The sequence below is a fragment of the Heterodontus francisci genome, chromosome 26 (assembly GCF_036365525.1).
Source record: "Heterodontus francisci isolate sHetFra1 chromosome 26, sHetFra1.hap1, whole genome shotgun sequence".
Lineage (NCBI taxonomy): Eukaryota > Metazoa > Chordata > Chondrichthyes > Heterodontiformes > Heterodontidae > Heterodontus > Heterodontus francisci.
Genome location: NC_090396.1, coordinates 20489482 through 20512636, shown reverse-complemented (window position 1 = coordinate 20512636; position 23155 = coordinate 20489482). Strand labels below are relative to the sequence as shown.

General features: G+C 43.5%; 1 protein-coding gene across 2 annotated transcripts in view; it reads right to left on the bottom strand.

Moving 5' to 3' along the window:
* tmem94 (transmembrane protein 94) overlaps window positions 1–23155 on the bottom strand; it is a 160267-nt gene that overhangs the window by 37750 nt on the left and 99362 nt on the right. For both annotated transcript variants that reach the window (XM_068057894.1, XM_068057895.1), the window contains 5 exons: window positions 21435–21608; window positions 15622–15724; window positions 12369–12586; window positions 5214–5395; window positions 354–492 (listed from right to left, as the gene is read on the bottom strand). In XM_068057894.1, the coding sequence (XP_067913995.1) occupies window positions 354–492; window positions 5214–5395; window positions 12369–12586; window positions 15622–15724; window positions 21435–21608 (816 nt within the window). The remainder of the gene's footprint in view (window positions 1–353; window positions 493–5213; window positions 5396–12368; window positions 12587–15621; window positions 15725–21434; window positions 21609–23155) is intronic.

Here is a 23155-nt window from a genome sequence, read left to right as displayed (position 1 = left end):
ATCCTTTGATCAACAGGGTACATTAGAGGCTATCGAATCTCGGGCCAGCACTAGTCAATGATGGTTGGCAGCCAACCTAAGATGAGCAGTTGTTCAACTTCAATGGTTATACACGATTTTATGAGGTTACAAAGCCTCTGCCTTTGAATTTTCAGCAACTATTACTTCTACGAAGATACACTGAACTGAAGTTTGAGTGCTAATCTAAGCTAACAATTTAAAGAATTGATTTGATTACTCTCAAGTCTCTGAAACATAGGCATTGAATGTTGAGCACAGATCACACTTGTTACACACATGGAACAATGCCATGTTCTACAGGCCTCAATAAAATGTAGCATAGTGTCCCCTACCCTGATGAAGGTCATCACGCAGAGAGCCTGTGTGGCTTGGGCTGGATTGTGGGATCTCAGAGCCTGGACCTCCGCTGCACGGCAGCAGAGAGATGTGGCAGTTCCAGCCTGTCTCTAAACCCATCTTCTCTGCAAACACCTGGGCCGAAGAGACAGATTATTAGCAGAAGGTGAATGTTCAGTTGCATCACTTTGCATGAGAAAATAGTTTCCGGGGGGCAGTGCAGCTTAAGATTTGGTTAGGAGTCTGGTCAAAGGGTACAAGAGGATTTCTTTGCCCCACAGGCAAGACAATCACAATTCATAGACAGCTTCACAAGCAGAAACCTATATCACTGTGTTCAGTAAGAAAAAAAGATGATACATGTATATAGTGCCTTTCATCTACTTAGGGCATCCCAAATCACTTTGCAGCTAATCACTAATGCTCACTGTAGTTTTAATGCAGCAGTCAAATTTCACACAGCAGCAACACATGAAATGATGGAGCAGGTGAGCTGTTTTTGGTGGCCTTCGTTGAGAAGTCAATGTTTGGACAAGACACCACTTTCTCTGAATAGAACCATAGGATCTTTCCCCTGAGCAGGGCTTCAGTTTAACGTTCAATCTGAAAGACTCTACCATCAATGTAGCACTTCCTCAGTATTGCGTGAAGTCACTTGAGATTATGTGCTCAAGTCCTGCAGTGAGTTTACTATTTACTAAACTAAAGGTTAGTGAACAGAAAAAAAAAAGGCTAATGGAAAGTTGTCCTTTATCTCAAGGGGGCTGGAATACAAAGAGATGGAAGTTACATTATAGCTATAGAGAGCTCTGGTTAGATGCCATCTGGGGTACTACATTCAGTTCTGGACACTGCACCTCAGGAAGGAGGGGGTGCAGCACAGATTCACCAGAATAATACTGAGCTAAAAGTGTTAAATTATGAGGACAAATGGCATATATTAGGTTTGTATTCCCTTGAATATAAAAGAGTAAAGGTTGATGAAATTAATGTGTTGAAATTGATGATCAAAGGAATTGATGGGCAGATAGAGAGAAACTGTTCCCTCTGGTGGGAGAGACCAGAACAAGGGGGAATAATCCTTAAAATTAGAGCTGGGCCATTCAGGGTGATGTCAAAAAGTATTTCTTTACACAAAGGGTAATGGAAATCTGGAAATCAATCAAAAAAGCTCATGAGACTGGGGTCAATGGAAAATTTCAAAACTGAGATTGATAGACCAAGGCAGCATTAGAGGCAGTTAAGGTAAAGATTAGCCAAGATCTAATTGAATGCGTAACAGGCTAAGGGGGGCTGATTGGTCTAGTCCTATTTCTATGTTCTTAACACACAGTATCTAATAATGCTATTAAAGGTTACGCTTAGAACAAAGTCACCTTTAAATGAGATTAAAATAACGGAAATCTGAAATAGCAAAAGAAATGTCGGAAACAATACTTTATTTTTCATTTTTAATGAGGCTTTCTTCTTAAAACTCTCTCCCATGTCTGCTTTAAGGAAATGTTAGTGCGTTGAACATTAGAAAGAACTCTGCAAAGATAGAGTCAGCATACTCAAAGCGAGTCTCAGCACAGGCGGAATCACTCCCAAATCTGCAATTTTACTTAAATTATTCACTCTCTCCAAAAGTACACCAAGGCGAAAAGCAGATTGAAGACCAATAAAAGCACGTCAATTGTTCTGGTCTCAAAACTGGTCTTGGGCATAACAAGCCAAAGTGAAACGGCAGCTCGTTTTACACCATCCTGATCAACATTGCCATTAACTTCAACAGGCAAGGAAATCAAACAAGTGGGCTGCTGATTTGCTATTGCATGTTTTGCGCTACTGCTGAAGACCAATTTCATCCCCACTTTTTTCAGTCAGTGTTGCACTGCGTATGGAACAAGCACATCTGTTAAGCTGCTCTCTGCTGCTGCCTAGGATATTTTAAATTTACTGTCATGTTTTACAGTTTAAGAGGCAGGTGCCACAAATGCTATTCCAATATATAGTTTTGTAAAAAATATTCCAGCTGCTAAGCATTACCCATTAACAGTGAGTACTGGCATGGATTTTCGAAACGCCTTGATGAGTTCCAGGCATCTATTATTCTATACAATGCAGTCAGCTACATTCAAGCCCAGAAAGCGTGGTTTAAATACTGGGAGCGTTCACACATTCCTCCATCCCAAGTTGGATGGAATGAGTGCGTGTCATGAGCTGGGGAGAAACAGGTGCCTGCAGGCACTGAGTGATTCATGTCTGTTTATCTCTCGCTGAAAGCTGGAAGCTGCGATTGTGCAAACACTTTATAGTAATGTGTGAAGAAAGACACTTTATAAAATTGTTATTCCCCCTTGTTCTGGACTCTCCCACCAGAGGGAATAGATTCTCTATCTGCCCATCAACTCCTTTGATCATCTTAAACACCTCAAGCTTCACTAACGGTCAGTCATGCTGCACTCAAGTCCCAAACATTTCACTGGTGGTTAACGTTATGGTTCCGCTTTATCTCACCCAGTTACAGTTGAAGATCAGAATCTATATACAACTTAAAACAACTGAATTGAGTTCTGTAAAATAGCATTCACAATCCACGGTCCCTCAGCAAAAATGTAAATTCTGTAATAAGGGGTTTCTTTTTTTAAAAAAAAATGTTTTTCAGGACTCATTTAAATTGTGGAAATGGATTCATTTGGAAGCCTGAAGAAATGCTGGACTTCATTTTTTCACTGGGGTCACTGAAAGGACACTTGACTGAAACCACTTACTGGAAGAATCAAGGAGTGCTAAAAACAACCTCTACTGGAGATCACCTGTCTTAAGATAAATAAAAAGGAACTTTGGACTAAGGGGAGATAGAGAAGCCACATATCAAGGTTTATGGAGGTCAGGAGGTTAACTTTGTTTTGGGGTTTGGATTGTTTTCAGTTCAGCCAGGGCGTGGACTGTGTTTGAAATTCAGTTGAAGATCAAACTACCAAGGACTAAACCCCCAGTTCATTTTCCCTGCACCTTTCTAAGGGACCCTGAGTCAGCTCCTCTGTCCTCCTGTCTTTGAGAAAACTCTGTGATTCAAGTGTGTGCTGGCTGAAACCCCTGATGCCACATTTCTCCTGGAAAAACCTGCCAGATTAATTCTCAACGCCGCCTGAAAAGAAGTGCTCCAGAAAGGATCCCAGTCCCCCATCACTGTATACCCGGACGCCACACCAAAAGGGACAACTGACATCTTTCCATATCTTCTCTTTTTTTCTTCAACAATTAGCAAGTACTTGGCCAAAGAATTCTTTTTTTTGTCTTTTTCTTGTAACAGACCTCTGCAGAGAGAATTTCTGTATTTTTTTCAGTGTGCGCACGTTTGTGTGTGGGGGATTTTAAAAGGGAACTTTCATATTTAAATCTATGTGTTAACGTTTTGCTTTGTTACTGAATAAGTCTTGTTTTATAATAAACTGATAATTGGGATACAGGGTAACTTGATAAGGTGGATTCAAAATTGGCTTAGCTATCGGAGACAGAGAGTGATGACAGATGGCTATTTTAATGACTGGAAGCCAGTGTCCAGTGGTGTACCACAGGGATCTCTGCTGGGTCCCCTATTGTTTGTCATTTATATAAACGACATAGATGACTATGTGGGGGGTAGGATCAGTAAGTTCGCGGATGACACAAAGATTGGCCGAGAGGTTAACAGTGAGGTTGAGTGTCTTGGGTTACAGGAAGATATGGACGGGATGATCAAATGGACAGTAAAGTGGCAGATGGAATTTAACCCTGAAAAGTGTGAGGTGATACACTTTGGAAGGAGTAATGTGACACGGAAGTACTCAACGAATGGCCTGACACTGGGAAGTACCGAGGAACAAAGGGACTTTGGCGTGTTTGTCCATAGATCTCTGAAGGCAGAAGGGCAGGTTAATAGGGTGGTGAAAAAGGCATATGGGACACTTGCCTTTATCAATCGAGGCATAGATTACAAAAGCAGGGAGGTCATGTTGGAGTTGTATAGAACTTTGGTAAGGCCGCAGTTGGAGTACTGTGTGCAATTCTGGTCGCCACATTATAGGAAGGATGTGATTGCACTGGAGGGGGTGCAGAGGCGATTCACCAGGATGTTGCCTGGGATGGAATATTTTAAGCTATGAAGAGAGGTTGGATAGGCTTGGGTTGTTTTCGCTGGAGTAGAGAAGACTGAGGGGTGACCTGATTGAGGTGTACAAGATTATGAGGGGCATGGACAGGGTGGATAGGGAGCAGCTGTTCCCCTTAGTTGAAGGGTCAGTTACAAGGGGACACAAGTTTAAGGTGAGGGGCAGGAGGTTTAAGGGGGATTTGAGGAAGAACTTTTTTACCCAGAGGGTGGTGACGGTCTGGAATGCACTGCTTGGGAGGGTGGTAGAGACGGGTTGCCTCACATCCTTTAAAAAGTACCTGGATGAGCACTTGGCACGTCATAACATTCAAGGCTATGGGCCAAGTGCTGGAAAATGGGATTAGACAGGTCAGGTGTCTTTAATGCATCGGTGTAGACTCGATGGGCCGAAGGGCCTCTTCTGCACTGTATTATTCTGTGATTTTGTTGTTTAAAAACCCTGGTTGGTGTAGTTTACTCTGGGATAAAGAGTAGAGCACGTGATTGACTGCATAACTGGGTAAACATTCAAATATATGTTGTAACCTGTGGAGAAGTAGAACTAGAAAAGACAGTGCACTCCTCCTAACTTGGTCTTAATAATTCTGAAATGCGAAGTGACCGTAGGAATGACTGCCTTCAAGCTGCAATGTCACTTCAATTACAGCACAGCAGTAGTTACCCGAGATACCGTGGAGTTTTTGGTCAAAAGCGCAGAAACAGCAACTGCAGACAGTACCTTGCTTTTTAATTCATCTTCCAGGGAGAAGTAGACGAACCTGATGCATGCATTGACAAGCCCATCGATCAGCCGGACTATGTCCAACCGAGCCTGATATTGGGATGAGACCATTCCAATGAAGATCTGTCCACTTAAGGCTTGGATGCAGTCTTCCTTCTCCATCACTTCCACTATTCCCTCTGAAACAACCCAACAGTTTTGATAAGTAAAAAATATGGTTTGCACAACTACTTATCAATAACTTGAGCTCATATATCCTTGAATGTAGTGAAAGATTCAGATATCCTTCAGGGGTAGGGGAAGGGGTCAGAGGTACTAGGTGATGCTTTGCCTGAATGGGTGAAGGGACCAAATTCATAAGGGAATTGAATAAATACTTAAGGGGAAGAAATCTGCAGGGCTGCGGGGCTAATTGAATAGCTCTTTCAAAGATGCACGATGGGCTGAATGGCCTCCTTCTGTGCTGACAGATTCTATGATATCCTTCCCGACACTGGACAGTGACTGCCAGGATGGGTCAACGATCAGGAACGGACAACTGCAACTTCAACATACTGCACAAAGTACTGTGCATCACTGCACTAACTTCTTAAAAATTTGTCAGGATGTGGGCACAGAAGTAGTACAACGATGCACAGTACCTTGTGCAGCACGTTGAAGTTTGTTGAAGTTGCAGTTGTCCGTTCCTGATCGCTGCACCCTCAATACATGCACTGGGCTCATCGAAGGATATCACAGAATGTCAGCATGGAATGAGGCCATTCGGCCCATCGCGGTACTAACTTCTTAAAAATTTGTCAGGATGTGGGCACGGAAGTAGCATTTGTCTCACACAAGTGCCAGCTAATGACCATCTCCAACAAGAGAGAGTCTAACGACCTCCCCTTGACATCCAACTTGATTACTATCATTGAATCCCCCATCAACAACATTCTGGGGTTAGCACTGACCAGAAATGCAACCGGACCAGCCACAAATACAGTGGCTACAAGAGCAGGCCAGAGGCGGAGCATTCTGCAGTGAGTAACTCACGTCCTGATTCTCCATTGCTAAGGCACAAATGGAATACTCTCCATTTGCCTGAACGAGTGCAGCTCCAACACCACTCAGGGAGCTCGACACCATCCAAGACAAAGCAGCCTGGCTGATTAGCACCCCAGCCACAATGTTACAGATTCACTCCCCCCAGCACTGGCACACCACAGCTACAGTGTGTACCATCTACAAGATGCACTGCAGCAACTCGCCAAGGCTTCTTTGGCAGCACCTTCCAAACCAGTGACCTCTACCACCTGGAAGAACAAGAATAACAGCCACATGGGAACACCATCACCTGCTAATTCCCAAGTTACACACCATCCTGACTTGGAAATATATTGCTATTCCTTCATCGTCGCTGGGTCAAAGTCCTTGAACTCCCTATCTCACGCCACTGTGGCTGTACCTACACTACAGTGGTTCAAGAAGGTGGCTCACCACCACCACCTTCTCAAGAGCAACTAGAGTGAGCAATGGTCACATCCCATGAACGAATAAAACAACCTTTCAAGACAAGATTTCTAGATTTTTGATTATCATTTTGTCACGCTCATGAAGGGAACAGTGATGAAATGTGAAATGAACTGGAGGAATTATGAAATAAAAACCAACTGTTGAACTGGACTACAAATGGACACATTTATGCCACACAAATGGAGTAGAGGTCAGGTGACCGCTCCTATACTGTCAATAAACATTTACCTGTTGAAGACGAAAGCCATTATCCACATCTGAATTAGCTTTGGGGAAAACACATTGAAATGTAAAACTGCCATTCCACGCAAACAACTCCTATCTTCAGGAATGGAGCTAACAAATACTGTTGTAGCCAAACTGATTCTGCAGCTAAGACTAAAATAAGTGTGAAGTAGCACCTACTCATCAGAATGGACCACATTCAGATGTTATCATGGAACAATGGTTCCCATATCTGGAACATTGCATGAATCACTCCAGGGGAGACAGCCCTTAGTCACCTGGCCTACACCCAACCTGACAATATTTCTACCTCATGAAGCATCGCTCTGGAGAGAAAGGGGAAGAACAGGAGAACAGCCACACAAGGTATCTTTCAGCAGAACAGCAATGAGACTGTTTCAGCTGAACAGGTGCCGTGCTGACTACATCTAACTACTGCAGCAGAGAAATTGCAAGGTGACTTTGGGATTCCTCATCTGCAAAGGTGAACCAGGAACTTCCCCATCGACTTTGGAAAGAGGCTTAACCACAAGAAGCTTGCAACACTTCACCCTTAAGACAACGAACATCCAGGCCTGCACTGATAAAAGATTACCTCCCGAAAAGCTTCCAACGGTTTTTTTTTAAAAACAACGAACTCCTTTCCCACAATTGGACTCTAACTGCATGCTACTGCTCATAGAATCACAGATGGTTTACAACAAAAAGAGGCCACTTGGCCCATTGTGTTTGCACTGGCCAAAAAACGAGCCACCCAGTCTAATTCCACTTTCTACCATTTGGTCCGTACACCTGCAGGTTACGGCACTTGAGGTACATAAACAGACACCTTTTAAACGAGTTGAGGTTTCTGCCTCTACTACCCTCTCAGGCAGTGAGTTCCAGCCTCCATCACCCGGTGGGTGAAAAGGCTTTTTCTCATCTCCCCTCTAATCTTTCTACCAATCACTTTAAATCCATGCCCCCTCGTCATTGACCTCGCAAAGGTAAATCGGCCCTTCACCTCCACTCTATCCAGGCCCCTCAAATTTTGTACATTTCAAACAGATCTCCCCTCAGCCTTCTCTGTTCCAAGGAGAACAACCCCAGCCTATCCAATCTTTCCCATAGCCTCTTTTTTTCAGTCCCAGCAACATCCTCGTAAATCTCATCTGTACCCTCTCTAGTGCAATTACATCCTTTCTGTAATGAGGTGACCTGAACGACACACAGTACTCAAGTTGTGGCGTAGCCAATGAGTTATACAGTTCCAGCATAACCTCCCTGCTCTTATATTCTATACTTCGGCTAATAAAAGGATTCCATGTGGCTTCTTAACCATGTTGTCAACCTGTCCTGCTACCTTCAGGGATCTGTGGACATTCACTCCAAGGTTCCTCACTTCCTCTACACCTCTCAGTATTCTCCCATTAATTGTGTATTCCTTTGCCTTGTTTGACCTTCCCAAATGCATCATCTCATACTTCTCTGGACTGAATTCCATTTGCCACTTTTCTGCCCACCCGACCAGTCCATCAATATCTTCCTGCAGCCTACAGCTATCCTCCTCGCTATCTACCACATGGCCAAGCTTTGTGTCGTCTGCAAACTTCTTGACCATGCCTCCTACCTCCAAATCGTTAATATACAAGCACAAAAAGCAGGGGACCCAGTACTGAGTGCTGCGTAACACCACTGGAAACTGCCCTCCAGTCGCTAAAACACCTGTCAACAAGTACCCTTTGTTTCCTGTCAGAGAGCCAATTTTGCATCCACCTTGCTACATTTCCCTGGATCCCATGGGCTTTTATTTTTTTTTAACCAGTCTGCCATGTGGGGCCTTGTCAAAAGCCTTATTAAAATCCATGTAGACCACATCAACTGCACTACCCTCATCAATCCTCCTTGTTAATTCTTCAAAAAATTCAATCAAGTTAGTCAAACAAGATCTTTCCTTAACAAATCCATGCTGACTATCCTTGATTAATCTGTGCCTTTCCTTCTAAGTAACAGTTTATTCTGCCTCTCTGAATAGATTCAAATAATTTGCCCACTCTTGAGGTTAGACTGACTGACCTGTAATTATTCGGTCTATCCTTCGCTCCCTTTTCAAGCAGAGGTACAACATTAAAAGTCCTCCAATCCTTTAGCACCACACCTGTATCCAGTAAGGACTGGAAAATGGTCAGACCTTCTGCTATTTCCTCTATTGCTTCTTTTAACAGCCTGGGGTATATTTCATCCAGCCCTGGTGATTTATCAACTTTCAAGGATGTCAATCTCATTAATACTTCCTTTCTCCCTATGCTTATCACATGCAATACTTCACACCCCTTTTCTTTAACTACAATACCTGCATCGTCCCCCTCTTTTGGAAAGACAGCACAAAGCATTCATTAAGAACCATACCAATATCTTCCGCCTCTACACACAGGTTACCTTTTTGGTCTTTTATGGGCCCTACTCTCTCCTTAGTTATCCTCTTATTCTTAATGTATTGATAAAACATCTTTGGGTTCATCTTGATTTTGCTTGCCAATATTCTTTCATGCCCTCTCTTTGTTTTCCTAATTTTGTTTTTGATTTCATCCCTCCACTTTCTACACTCCTCTTGGCTTTCTGTAGTATTGAGTTCTCGGTGTCGGACATAAGCTTTCCATTTCTGCCTTATCTTGCCCTGTAAGCTCCTTTACATCCATGGGGCTCTAGGTTTGGCTGTCTCACCCTTTTTCTTTGTGGGAACATATTTGCTCTGAACCCCTTGAATCTCCCCTTAGAATGCCTCCCACTGTTTTGACCATGATTTACCTTCAAGTATCTGTTTCCAGTCCACTTTCGGTAAATTACTCCTCAGTTTAGTAAAATTGGCCTTGCCCCAATTGAGAACTCTAACTCCTGTTCTATCTCTGTCCTTTTCCATAATTATGTTAAAACTGACTGAATTATGATTACTACCACCAAAATGCTCTCCCACTGCCACTCCTTCCACCTACCCATCTTCATTTCCTAAAACTAAGTCTAAAACTGCACCCTTTCTTGTTGGACTTGCTACATACTGGCCAACAAAGTTCACCTGAATGCACCTCAAGAATTCTGCTCCCTCAATTCCTTTCACATTCAAACTATCCCAGTTAATATTGGGGTAGTTATATCCCCTACTATTACTGCCCTATTGCTTTTGCACTCCTCAGATTTGCCTACATGCCTGCTCTTCTCTCTCCCTCTGACTGCTTGGAGGGTCTATACGACACTCCCAGCAGTGTGATTGTCCTTTTGTTCCTTAGCTCAATCCATACGGCCTCATTTGATGAACCTAACATATCATCCCTCTGCATATGTAATTGTTTCTTTGACCAAAATTGCCACCCCTACCTTTTTTATCTCCCTTTTCATCGCGTCCGAAAACTCTGTAACCAGGACTGTTAAGCTGCCATTGCTGTCCCTGCCTAAGCCATGTTTCTGTAAAGCTATGACATCATACTGCTACGTGTCTGTGCCCTCAGCTTGTCTGCCTTATTTGCTATACTCCTTGCACTGAAATAGATACCCTTGAGCAGTGCCAAACCTTTTCTTTTTAAAATTTTCTAACCTTTGTTTCCTCTGCCTTCCAGACTCATCCGCTAATGTTTAGCCTTCTATTTTCATTTCTAATTTTGTCCCAACTGAGTCTACCCTCAGGTCCCCATCCCCCTGCTAAACTAGTTTAAACTCTCCCCAACAGCACCAGCAAAACATCCCGCAAGGAACTCAGTCCCAGCTCTGTTCAGGTGCAACCCGTCCGGCCTGTAGAGGTCCCATCTCCCCCAGAGCAGGTCCCAATGTCCCAAGAATCTTAAGCCCTCCCTCCTGCAACAACTTTCCAGCCACACATTCATCTGTCCTATCCTTCTATTCCTGTACTCACGCACGGTACTGAGTGTAATCTGGAGATTACTACTTTTGAGGTCCTGCTTGCTAATTTCTTACTTAGCTCAGTAAACTCTTTCTGCAGGACCACATCCCTCTTTCTACCTATGTCGTTGGAACCAACGTGGATCATGACTTCTGGCTGTACACCCTTCCTACTCAGGGTGCTCTGCAGCAGCTCAGTGACATCCTTGATCCTGGCACCAGGGAGGCAACACACCATCCGGGATTCATGTCTCCGGCCACGGAAATGGGTTAATGTCACTGCTGAGATAATGCTAACTGAAAAGTGCATGTTCCAAAATGATGGCATTCAGGTTTGATTCTCTTCTCACAAGACTCCGAATTACTGATCTATCCATGTTTGCCGATGATACGAAAATTGGTGGTGTCATAATAGGTGAAGAGGATAGCCTTAGATTACAGGACGATATAGATGGGCTGGTAAGATGGGCGGAGCAGTGGCAAATGGAATTTAATCCTGAGAAGTGTGGGGTGATGCATTTTGGGAAGATTAACAAGGCAAGGGAATATACAATGGATGGTAGGACCCTAGGAGGTACAGAGAGTCAGACGGACCTTGTGTGCTTGTCCATAGATCACTGAAGGCAGCAGCACAGGTTGATATGATTAGGAAGGCATAAGGGATACTTGCCTTTATTAGCCGAGGCATAGAATATAACAGCAGGGATGCTGGAGCTGTATAAAACGCTAGTTAGGCTACAACTGGAGTACTGAATCACAGAAGGATGTGATTGCACTGGAGACGTTGCAGAAGAGATTCACCAGGACGTTGCCTGGGCTGGACCATTTCAGCTATGAAGAGAGACTGGATAGGCTAGGGTTGTTTTCCTTAGAGCAGAGAAGACTGAGGGGGGACCTGATTTAGGTATACAAAATTAGGGTAGATAGGAAGAAACCTTTTCCCTTAGCGGAGGTGTCAATAACCAGGGGACATAGATTTAACATAAGGGGCAGGAGGTTTAGAGGGGATTTGAGGAAAGATCTTTTCATCCAGAGGGTGGTTGGAATCTGGAAGACACTGCCTGAAGGGGTGGTAGAGGCAGGAACCCTCACAACATTTAAGGTATTTAGATGAGCACTTGAAACGCCATAGCATACAAGGCTACGGACCAAGTTCTGGAAAATGGGATTAGAATATATAGGCTTGAAGGCCGGCACGGGCACGGTGGGCCAAAGGGCCTGTTTCTGTGCTGTACAACTCTATGAGAAGTGCTGGATAGCCACAGGATCTGGGGCAGGAGTGCAGACTGCCCTTCAGTTTGGCAGACCTGGGTGGTTTGGTGGGTGGAGGGAGAAAGCAGAGGTATTATTGTATTAAAAAAAACACTGTTGTGCATTGAATAGGCTAACAAGTGAAGAACAGCTACTTGCACAAATCACCCTGAAACAGCCAGTGGAATCGTAACAATGTAGAAATCAGGAAAGGAGGAAAAAGGCAAAAAACACACATCACAGCAGGAAAAAAAATGCAAACAGCACGAGTAATTTTGTGAAGACTGCAAGTACCATCAGAGCTCCAGCTGTTCCGTCTGCTGCCATGTTTAATGGGTGTGGTCCCTGGTAAGTCATAGGAGGTGAAGATAGCATTCTGACCTGGCACCTGGACCAATTCAATGCATTTCCCATTCAGTTCGGAGGACAGAGTACAGTGCATTGGTTTATAGGCAAAAGCTGAGCAGTACCCGGAGAGACAGGCTCGTTGGTAGAAATCCAGCACTTTTTTCCTATAGCACCAAAACACAATAAGAGATCAATTTACAAAAAATATACATATATTGCAAAGTATCATGATATTAATAAGTCACTTTACAAGAGGTGCTTGTTCAGGACTTGCAACTAGTTAGTCAACAATTGTTGTAAATCCAACATGCATAGGGTTTTTATTTCTAATGAAATGTCCAGTTTTAGTGAACTGCGACCTGGTAACTGGTCAGAGACAGGAAGTCTACACTTTTCTAAAATTCTACTGCAAAAAAATTTGCATTTTCAGAACATTTTTTATATTGAAATATCTCAAAGCCCTTGCAAACTACACAGGTGAAGTCGTGAAAGCGACACTGATGAAAGAAAAAAAAGTTGTTGCAGTTACACAGCAAGTTATCACATCTCTGCCTACTTAATAGCAGGGACTGAACTGTCATAGCAATTCATTCATTGTTTGGTGTGGGATGTCCTGAGGATGTGATAGTCGCTATATAAAGGCTAGCTCTTTCTTTCCCAGAAACCTCCCAAAGACTTTCACACAGTTGGATCTGCAATTTATGTAGTTATGTTTTGTTATGAAACACAGAAAATGGAGTGGCGTTTCCTCCAATTGGTGGGTGAGAAAACAATCGCACTCCCACCACCCCTCCACCACTAACGCCTTGGTATTTGTTATCTACGAAGGGCTTTTGGGGTAGCAATACTGCTTATTAGTGTACTGGTGCTGGTGGGGTGGAAAAGGGACCGCTGGTGCAGCCTTGAGCCAGTTTTTAAAGCAGCTGAAGGCATAAGTGCAAGAACGTCACAAGGAGCAGCAGGGGTGCTGCTGACTGACACCAGGGCCAACGAGAATCAACTGCTGGGCACTGGGGACAAGAAAAATGTTTCAGACTATTTGGAGAGTCTGGCAGAGGCAGTCACACAACCTCCACCACCTCAAGATCTGCCCACAATTTGGAATGAGATTTAATGACCTTACAAAGGTACCTAGGCCAAGTCAAGATTTAGTTGCCACAGCCATATGCTCCACCACTGACAGAACCTTTACTCATCTCCTTACCTGTCATTCTCTGTCAGCACGTGTGTCATGGAAACTCACATATACAAAGTGTCATGGAAGTTTTTAAAGAGAAAAAAAAACTAAGGGGTGCTGTGTACCTTTAAGGCAGAGAGAAGCTTTTAGATTCTCTGGGCACTGTGTGTGCCAGCAGCAAGCCTTTTTCCTAGGCAAAAGCAGGAGAGAAGCCACTTGCTGTACTGTATTGGTTAACTGTGTGTAAAGACTGGCTAGAACCAGTTTGATCTGGAGACCAGTGAAGTGTGCTCCTTTGAAGGAGGAGTTGTCTCTCTCTCAGCAGAAAAATCTACTTTGGTCTACAGGTGTTTCACCTGGAGAGGGAAAATCACCAGAAAACAAATCTTTGTATTGTTGGAGCAAATTCCTTTTTACTTCCAATCTCTAAGAAGTCCTTGCCTCAGGATTGACTTTCTGTTGCCTTTTTATTTCTGGGATTTCTGGAATTCTCAGTAAAGTTTCTACCGATAGACTGCCAATTTAAAAATCCAAATAGACCTGTTGCTATATTCCTTGTTGAAAGAATTATGTAACGCCTGCTGCAACCGAAGTTCTTTGAACGCCTATCCATTATAAACTGTTTGTCGAATTTAGCTGGAGACTTCGAGTGACATATGACTCTGGGACACCTCACTGACCCGGGAACGTAACCCACAAAGACTTACAACCCAGTTATTTATTTATTCCTAAGAAACAGCTCTAATTTAAAACATCATTTGTAAAACCAGTTAACCGTTGGTTTTAAATGTGTGTGTGTGTGTGTGCATGAAGGTTAGGAGAAATATGAAGTTATAAAGACTTTTAGACATTGGTTTATCTCAACAGTGTTAAAGATTTAGTTTATTAATAAATAGTTAATTTGTTGCTGTTTAAAGGTACCTGGTTTGGTCCGTTTTATTCTGAGGGCTAATCAAGTGTTTAATTTGCTAATTTCCAGTAGGTGGGAAAACTTTAATAATATGCTGTGACCTGTGGAGTAATGGGACTGAATTGACAATGCATTATTCCCGCCTCGGTCATAACAGAAGGACAAACACTGCAAAACCTCAGGCACCACCTAGACTCAAAACTAATCAATATACAATGGCTGCCACAAAGGGTAGTGGTTGTGTTTAAGGAGATTTAAAGGGACAATGGACCTCCATCTCTCACTATCATGCACTCATATGGGCAAAAGTATCCAAGCCACTCAAATGCCTTTCACAATGGCATCCCTCCTACTAAATGGAAAAGCTGGACAATAACCAGCGTCAAAGAAATGCAACCATGGGAGGAACACCATTATTGAAACCAAATGAACAGAAGGTCCTGGAAATCATGGGCAGAGATAGGAAAGGCTGTGAGAAATGGTAAGGTATCAAGAAACAGTTGGTAAAACCTTGGAAAGGCTCATCATAAGTGGCATCAGTTTTGTGCTTCCTCAAAGTACTAAGGTGGACCTGTCCCTTCCCTGGACACTAATTCTTCCAGAGAACGCTACTGTGGGCAGCTACACAAGCTCGTCTATGTCTCACATCATTACTGGCCCCTTGCAGGAAGATGTTGGCCACCACAATGAACAACCAAGCACTAGCAGTCAGAATCTGCAGGATGGCGAAAGCCTCAACTGCTGCCACATAGTAGACATGCATAATGCTCAAAAGTAGTTTAAATGACAGGCTCACTCTTCATAGCAAAACCCACTGCAGGCAATTTAGGAATTAGATGATATAGAGAGCTCAGGTGGAGCTATGTCTAAGTTATCAAAAACAAATGGTACAAATAGGTTCAAGAAACAATATGTTTATGGATTAAGGGATATACTGAGGTGGCAGGAAGGTAGGTTGAGATTAAACTGAAAGGGATGGGCATATTGGACATTTTCTTGTTCCTAAAATTATCGAAGGGATGGTTTACACAGATGATGCATAGAAGGGTTAAACCCATGTATGTCAGACACTGCTTTTTAAGCAGCACATTGAGTAATTGGGAAGAACAAACCTATCAGAGCCAGAAAGTGGATAAATATCTGTTCCATCCCAGAAATCTGTGCAGGCCTCCAGGATGAGGTCAGCTGTGCCATGAGACAGCATCTGTACGCTACCTGTGAATGCAAAGAGGAATGTGGTAGAAAGAACTGGCACTCATTCAAATCTTCAATTTTTTGCTATTTAATATGAAAAGAGAAAAGTTGTGCCAGGGTCAAACATTGGACCTTCCAGCAGCACTGGCTTTACTGACTGTGCAATCAGTGAAGAACATGCCAATTGAAAAGTCCAACAAACCAGTTGACTGTTGCTCTCACAGCATAGGAGGCCATTTGACCCTCCCCATTTTCACCATTGGATTACATTCTGGCGATTCACAGGAAGCCATTCATGACCACAGACACACTCCGTTAGGATTGTGCTCATCAATTTATTTTGCTGGTACATGTATTTATAAGATTGCACTTGAAATTATTGCATCATAAATCAATTACATGTTGCACAGCATTATCCACCGTTAGCATTTCCTAAACTTGGTCCTTCTATAGGTCACCTGATTTCAGTCATTTCTGCAACTGTCAGAATACTAAAATCTTCATTTTTAAAAGGCAGTAACTACCATGGACCAAATTTACAGATATTTGTCAATCAATCCCACCACCCCGTCCCATGACAAAGGCTTTAGTAGAAGTAAAGCTCAGAATCTCTCCTTCCACCTGCTTTCAGCTAGTGTGTTGCAAAGGAAAAGCATCTTAAGTACATTATTGAGAAGTCTTGAATTGAGATAGTGTTTTCTAATACATTGTTTAGTACGGTGGCAGGCAGATTCAACTTCCTCTTTTTATCAGCTCATGGGACTATCTCATTTTAAAAAAATTCATTCATGGGATGTGGGCGACGCTGGCCAGGCCAGCATTTATTGCCCATCCCTAATTGCCCTTGAGAAGGTGGTGGTGAGCTGCCTTCTTGACCGCTGCAGTCCATTTGGGGTAGGTATATCCACAGTGCTGTTAGGAAGGGAGTTCCAGGATTTTGACCCAGTGACATAGAGGGAACGGCGATATAGTTCCAAGTCAGGATGGTGTGTGACTTGGAGGGGAACTTGCAGATGGTGGTGTTCCCATGTATTTGCTGCCCTTGTCCTTCCAGTTGGTAGAGGTCGCGGGTTTGGAAGGTGCTGTCCAAGGAGCCTTGGTGCATTGCTGCAGTGCATCTTGTAGATGGTACACACTGCTGCCACTGTGCGTTGGTGGTGGAGGGAGTGAATGTTTGTAGATGGGGTGCCAATCAAGCAGGCTGCTTTGTCCTGGATGGTGTCGAGCTTCCTGAGTGTTGTTGGAGCTGCACCCATCCAGGCAAGTGGAGAGTATTCCATCACACTCCTGACTTGTGTCTTGTAGATGGTGGACAGGCTTTGGGGAATCAGGAGGTGAGTTATTCGCCTCAGGATTCCTAGACTCTGACCTGCTCTTGTAGCCACGGTATTTATATGGCTACTTCAGTTCAGTTTCTGGTCAATGGTAACCCCTAGGATGTTGATAGTGGGGGATTCAGTGTTGGTAATGCTGTTGAATGTCAAGGGGAGATGGTCAGATTCTCTCTTGTTAGAGATGGTCATTGCCTGGCACTTGAGTGGCGCAAATGTTGCTTGCCACTTATCAGCCCAAGCCTGGATATTGTCCAGGTCTTGCTGCATTTCTACACGGACTGCTTCAGTATCTGAGGAGTCACGAATGGTGCTGAACATTGTGCAATCATCTGCGAACATCCCCACTTCTGACCTTATGATTGAAGGAAGGTCATTGATGAAGCAGCTAAAGATGGTTGGGCCCAGGACACTACCCTGAGGAACTCCTGCAGTGATGTCCTGGAGATCAGATGATTGACCTCCAACAACCACAACCATCTTCCTTTGCGCTAGGTATGACTCCAGCCAGCGGAGGGTTTTCCCGCTGATTCCCATTGACCTCAATTTTGCTAGGACTCCTTGATGCCATATTCGGTCAAATGCTGCCTTGATGTCAAGGACAGTCGCTCTCACCTCACCTCTTGAGTTCAGCCCTTTTGTCCATGTTTGAACCAAGGCTGTAATGAGGTCAGGAGCTGAGTTGCCCTGGCGGAACCCAAACGGAGTGTCACTGAGCAGGTTGTTGCTAAGCAAGTGCTGCTTGATGCCACTGTTGATGACACCTTCCATCACTTTACTGATGATAGAGAGTAGGCTGATGGGGCGGTAAATGGCCAGGTTGGATTTGTCCTGCTTTTTGTGTACAGGACATACCTGGGAAATTTTCCACACTGCAGGGTAGATGCCAGTGTTGCAGCTGTACTGGAACAGCTTGGCTAGGGGCACGGCAAGTTCTGGAGCACAGGTCTTCAGTACTATTGCCGGAAAATTGTCAGGGCCCATAGCTTTTGCAGTATCCGGTGCCTTCAGTCGTTTCTTGATATCACGTGGAGTGAATTGAATTGGCTGAAGTCTGGCATCTGTGATGCTGGGGACTTCACGAGGAGGCCGAGATGGATCATCAACTCGGCACTTCTGGCTGAAGATTGTTGCAAATGCTTCAGCCTTATCTTTCGCACTGATGTGCTGGGCTCCCCCATAATTGAGGATGGGGATATTTGTGGAGCCACCTCCTCCAGTTAGTTGTTTAATTATCCTCCACCATTCACGGCTGGATGTGGCAGGACTGCAGAGCTTAGATCTGATCCGTTGGTTATGGGATCGCTTAGCTTTGTCTATCGCATGCTGCTTACGCAGTTTGGCATGCAGATAGTCCTATGTTGCAGCTTCACCAGGTTGACACCTCATTTTGAGGTATGCCTGGTGCTGCTCCTGGCATGCCCTCCTGCACTCTTAATTGAACCAGGGTTGGTCTCCTGGCTTGATGGTAATGGTAGAGTGGGGGATATGCCGGGCCATGAGGTTACAGATTGTGGTCGAGTACAATTCTGCTGCTGCTGATGGCCCACAGCGCCTCATGGATGCCCAGTTTTGCATTGCTAGATCTGTTCGAAATCTATTCCATTTAGCACGGTGATAGTGCCACACAACACGATGGACGGTATCCTCAATGTGAAGGCGGGCCTTTGTCTCCACAAGGACTGTGCGGTGGTCACTCCTACCAATACTGTCATGGACAGAAGCATCTGCAGCAGGCAGATTGGTGAGGACGAAGTCAAGTATGTTTTTCCCTCGTGCTGGTTCCCCCACCACCTGCTGCAGACCCAGTCTAGCAGCTATGTCCTTTAGGACTCAGCCAGCTCAGTCAGTAGTGGTGCTACCGAGCTGCACTTGGTGATGGACATCGAAGTCCCTCACCCAGAGTACATTTTGTGCCCTTGCCACCCTCAGTGCTTCCCTCCAAATGGTGTTCAACATGGTGGAGTACTAAGTCATCAGCTGAGGGAGGGCGGTAGATGGTAATCAGTAGGAGGTTACCTTGCCCATGTTTGACCTGATGCCATGAGACTTCATGGGGTCCAGAGTCGATATTGAGGACTTCCAGGGCAACTCCCTCCCAACTGTATACCACTGTGCCACCACCTCTACTGGGTCTGTCCTGCCGGTCATCCCTGGACATACCCAGGGATAGCGATTGCAGTGTCTGGGACATTGTCTGTAAGGTATGATTCCGTGAGTATGACTATGTCAGGCTGTTGCTTGACTAGTCTGTGGGACAGCTCTCCCAACTTTGGCACAAGCCCCCAGATGTTAGTAAGGAGGACTTTGCAGGGTCAACAGTGCTGGATTTGCAGTTGTCGTTTCCGGTGCCTTGGTCGATGCCGGGTGGTCTGTCCGGTTTAATTCCTTTTTATTAACTTGGTAGCAGTTAGGTACAACTGAGTGGCTTGCTAGGCCATTTCAGAGGGCATGTAAAAGTCAACCACATTGCTGTGGGTCTGGAGTCACATGTAGGCCAGACCAGTTAAGGAAAGCAGATTTCCTTCCTTCGACAATGGTTTCATGGCCATTAGACTAGCTTTTTTTTAAATTCCAGATTTATTAATTAAATTCAAATTCTACTTTCTGCTGTGGTGGGATTCGAAACCATGTCCCCAGAGAAATACTCTGGGTCTCTGGGTTACTAGTCCAGTGATAATACCACTACGCCACCGCCTACCCTTTAAATACCCTTATGTTAGGCTGCATGTAGTTAAGCCACAAGGCCCAGCCAGAATGGAGATGATTGGGCAATCATGATTAATGTTTCAGGTTGATAATCTTTTATAAGCCAGTTCTGATGAAAGGTCATTGACCTGAAACATTTTCTGTCTCCACAGATGCTGTCAGACCTGCTGAGTATTTCCAGCATTTTCTGTTTTTTTTTCAGATTTCCAGCATCAGCAGCATTTTGCTTTCGTCCCCTGTCAATCATACCTGGAGACCACACTGCTGTAAGTAACTGGGATTGATTTTACACACAATTTGCATCAGGTAATAAGCTCCATTCATTGCATTTTTGTTTAAGAGAAATAATCATGTTGTACTTGGGGTACTCTGCTGTAGTTTCAGTAATGAGGTTGGAGACTGCTGCAGTTCATGAGGTTTCTATCGAAATTCTATTGAATAAATGGACTCTGATGTAGTTTATGAGTAAACACAAGTCCCATCCCGTCTCCAACTACAGTGACACAGTAGTGTGAATATTGCCTCCGTTTATATTTCAAAATGTCTTAACAAGCCAGAGGGCAGTGAAAATAAAATAGGTCCTGCCCACTTTAATCTACCCGCACACTGGATTTTCTTTTACCTTTACCATTGTGTTGAGTCTGTCTTTAAGGAACATGGAATGGAAGAGGGTAGGATGTGATACAGCAACTCACTGATCCTTTTGCCAATGATTGTGCGTTTTTTTTTAATCATATGATTATTTGCTGTTCATTTTAAAAATCCCCATTTTTTTTTTAGCCATTAATTCATCCATGTTTTTTCAGCCAATCCTTGTACAGTGATCAAGGAATGTTGGGGAAAGACCACAGTATAGAAAATGGAATCAACCATCAGAAAGGGCATAGAGCAATTACTGTTTTAGTTCTTAAAAGTTTGTTGGCATCAAGTTCAGACACCAATTTTCTCCTCACAGACTCAACCATTCTGGGTTTTAATTCTGAGTGCCGAGAATGATTTGCATCAAGTCACACACAAAGTTCACTTCATTTGATTTGTGAAATGGATGCTGCAGTTGCACATACTTTTTCCAACTTGCAAGATGCAAGACTCAATAATAAGTAGCACAACCAAACTGAAGCAAACAAATACACCTGGACTATGTCTAGCTAGACAGTTTCATACAGCCCTCAAAAGAATCTGATCCTAAATGACATGTAACATGTCTTTTCACTGAAAGTTGTTTGCCATATCTTTGTGGTAGCACTCTCATCTCAGCCAGCAGGTCATGGGTGCAATTCCCACTCCAGTGACTCAAGCACAAAATTTAAGTCGGCACTCTAGTGCAATACTGAGGAATGCTCCACTGCTAGAGGTAGCATGTTTCAGATGGGTCATTAAACCATAGCCCTCTAAAGCAGCCATAAAACATTTCATAGCATTATTTTGAAGAAAAGCATCTGCGTTCTCCCTAGTGTTCCTGGTCGATATTTATCCCTCTACCAACATCACTAAAACAGATTATATGGACATTATTACATCATCGTCTGTGGGACCTTGCTGTGTATCCTACATTACAACAGTGACTACATTTCAAAAGTACTTCATTGGCTGTAAAGTGCTTAGGGCTGTCCTGAGGTTGTGAAATGCTCTATATAAATACAAGTTCTTTCTTGTTTTCAAAACTGCAGTGCACCCAAAATAATACTCACTGGTCAATGTATCTCTCACAAAAAGGCTGATCATGTGACTGAGTGGCGGTCGCCTCTTGGTTACATACAACAGTCGGCGTGGCACTGGCTCTTTGACCATATCTACTGTTGGAAGTTGGTACATGGTCAGATGATTCTCTTGTTTGAAGAGCTCTTTGGCACCAGGAGTAAAGCCTACAAAATAAAAAGTGCCAATTCTAAATAGCAATATTTCCTACTCCATGCTTTTTTTCAGAACAATAAAACTTACCTCATTTCTTAGTCTTTTCTAATGTCTTGCACCTATGGAACTGTGGCCCTTCCCTTTAGCTACTCATTGTTAAAACAAAAATTATTTGGCTCCTTCAGATCCTTCGGGTTTAAACCAAAGTACAACACCGATAACAGCATATAGTTGGTACATGCGCATACAAGATAAATTAGACAAAGAAAAATTAGGAATTATCCAGCATTGTATTACTGGAATTAGTAATCCAGAGGCTTGGACTAATGATTTGGAGACATGAGTTCAAATCCCGTCATGGCAGCTGGGGAATTGAATTCAGTTAATTAAATAAATCTGGAATAAAATGCTAACATCAGTAATAGTGACCATGAAACTACCAGTTTATTGTAAAAACCCATCTGGTTCACTAATGCCTTCAGGGACAGAAATCTGCCATCCTTACCTGGTCTGGCCTATATGTGACTCCAAAGCGACAGCAATGTGGCTGACTCTTAACTGCCCTCTGAAATGGCCTAGCAAGCCACTCAGTTGCACTCAAGGCATCTTCGAAAGGGCAATTAGCTATGGACAATAAATGCTGGCTTTGCCAGTGGCATCCACATCCCATGAATGAATAAAAAAAAAACGGAATTGTAACCTGATCTTGGGGTTTTCCAATAACTTAATCAGCCTTGAAAGTAATGGCTCTTGACATCATTTGAACCCCTTCAACAGTGATTACACTTCAAAACGTACATCATTGGTTGCAAAGCACTTTAGCACATCCCAAGGTCGTGAAAGCACCATCGAGATCCAAGTTCTTTCTTTCAGACATGTTAGTCCTCTAACAGCTCCAAGTTACCTGTATTTTTCTGTGTAATCTGCAACAGGCTAATTTGTAAGCCACCGATACTGTGATGTCTAGATCACAAGATCAGCAGCAGAATGAACTTTTCCTAGTTAATATATTTATCAAAGTAATTTTTTGGGAGATGATTATATCCCACATTACATTAATAAAGAGTATGAAACTTACTGCAGGACTGGCAATTCAAACAGGGCTTTTGATATTGTTATCCTTCTGTGTGGATAAGTGATCTACATGTAATACTAATAAGATTCTATTCAATCCTCTCCATTAAACAGAGGGTCAGCTCTGGGCCAACTACTTCTGTTCACCGCCCCAATGGATTTTTTTGGTACAAATTGTCTATTGGGTACCTGTCAAATATCTGGCAGCCAAGGCTATTTGAATCCAAATTGTTGAATCCAAATTGTTGAACCCAACTGGAGCTTCCTGGACTACACTTCAATTGTACCATCATCAATTCAAGCAGCTGTATGGTGAAAAGAAACCTTCTGCTCTGATTCAATGCAATAGACATTTCATTCAAAGCATTTAACAGAACAGACTGCCAAGTAGAAACTGGTATCCAACAGAACAATTAAGATCCCAAAATTCATATTGCATTGTTGGTTTAGCTCAGATGTTACATCTTAAAATTACCACATGCCA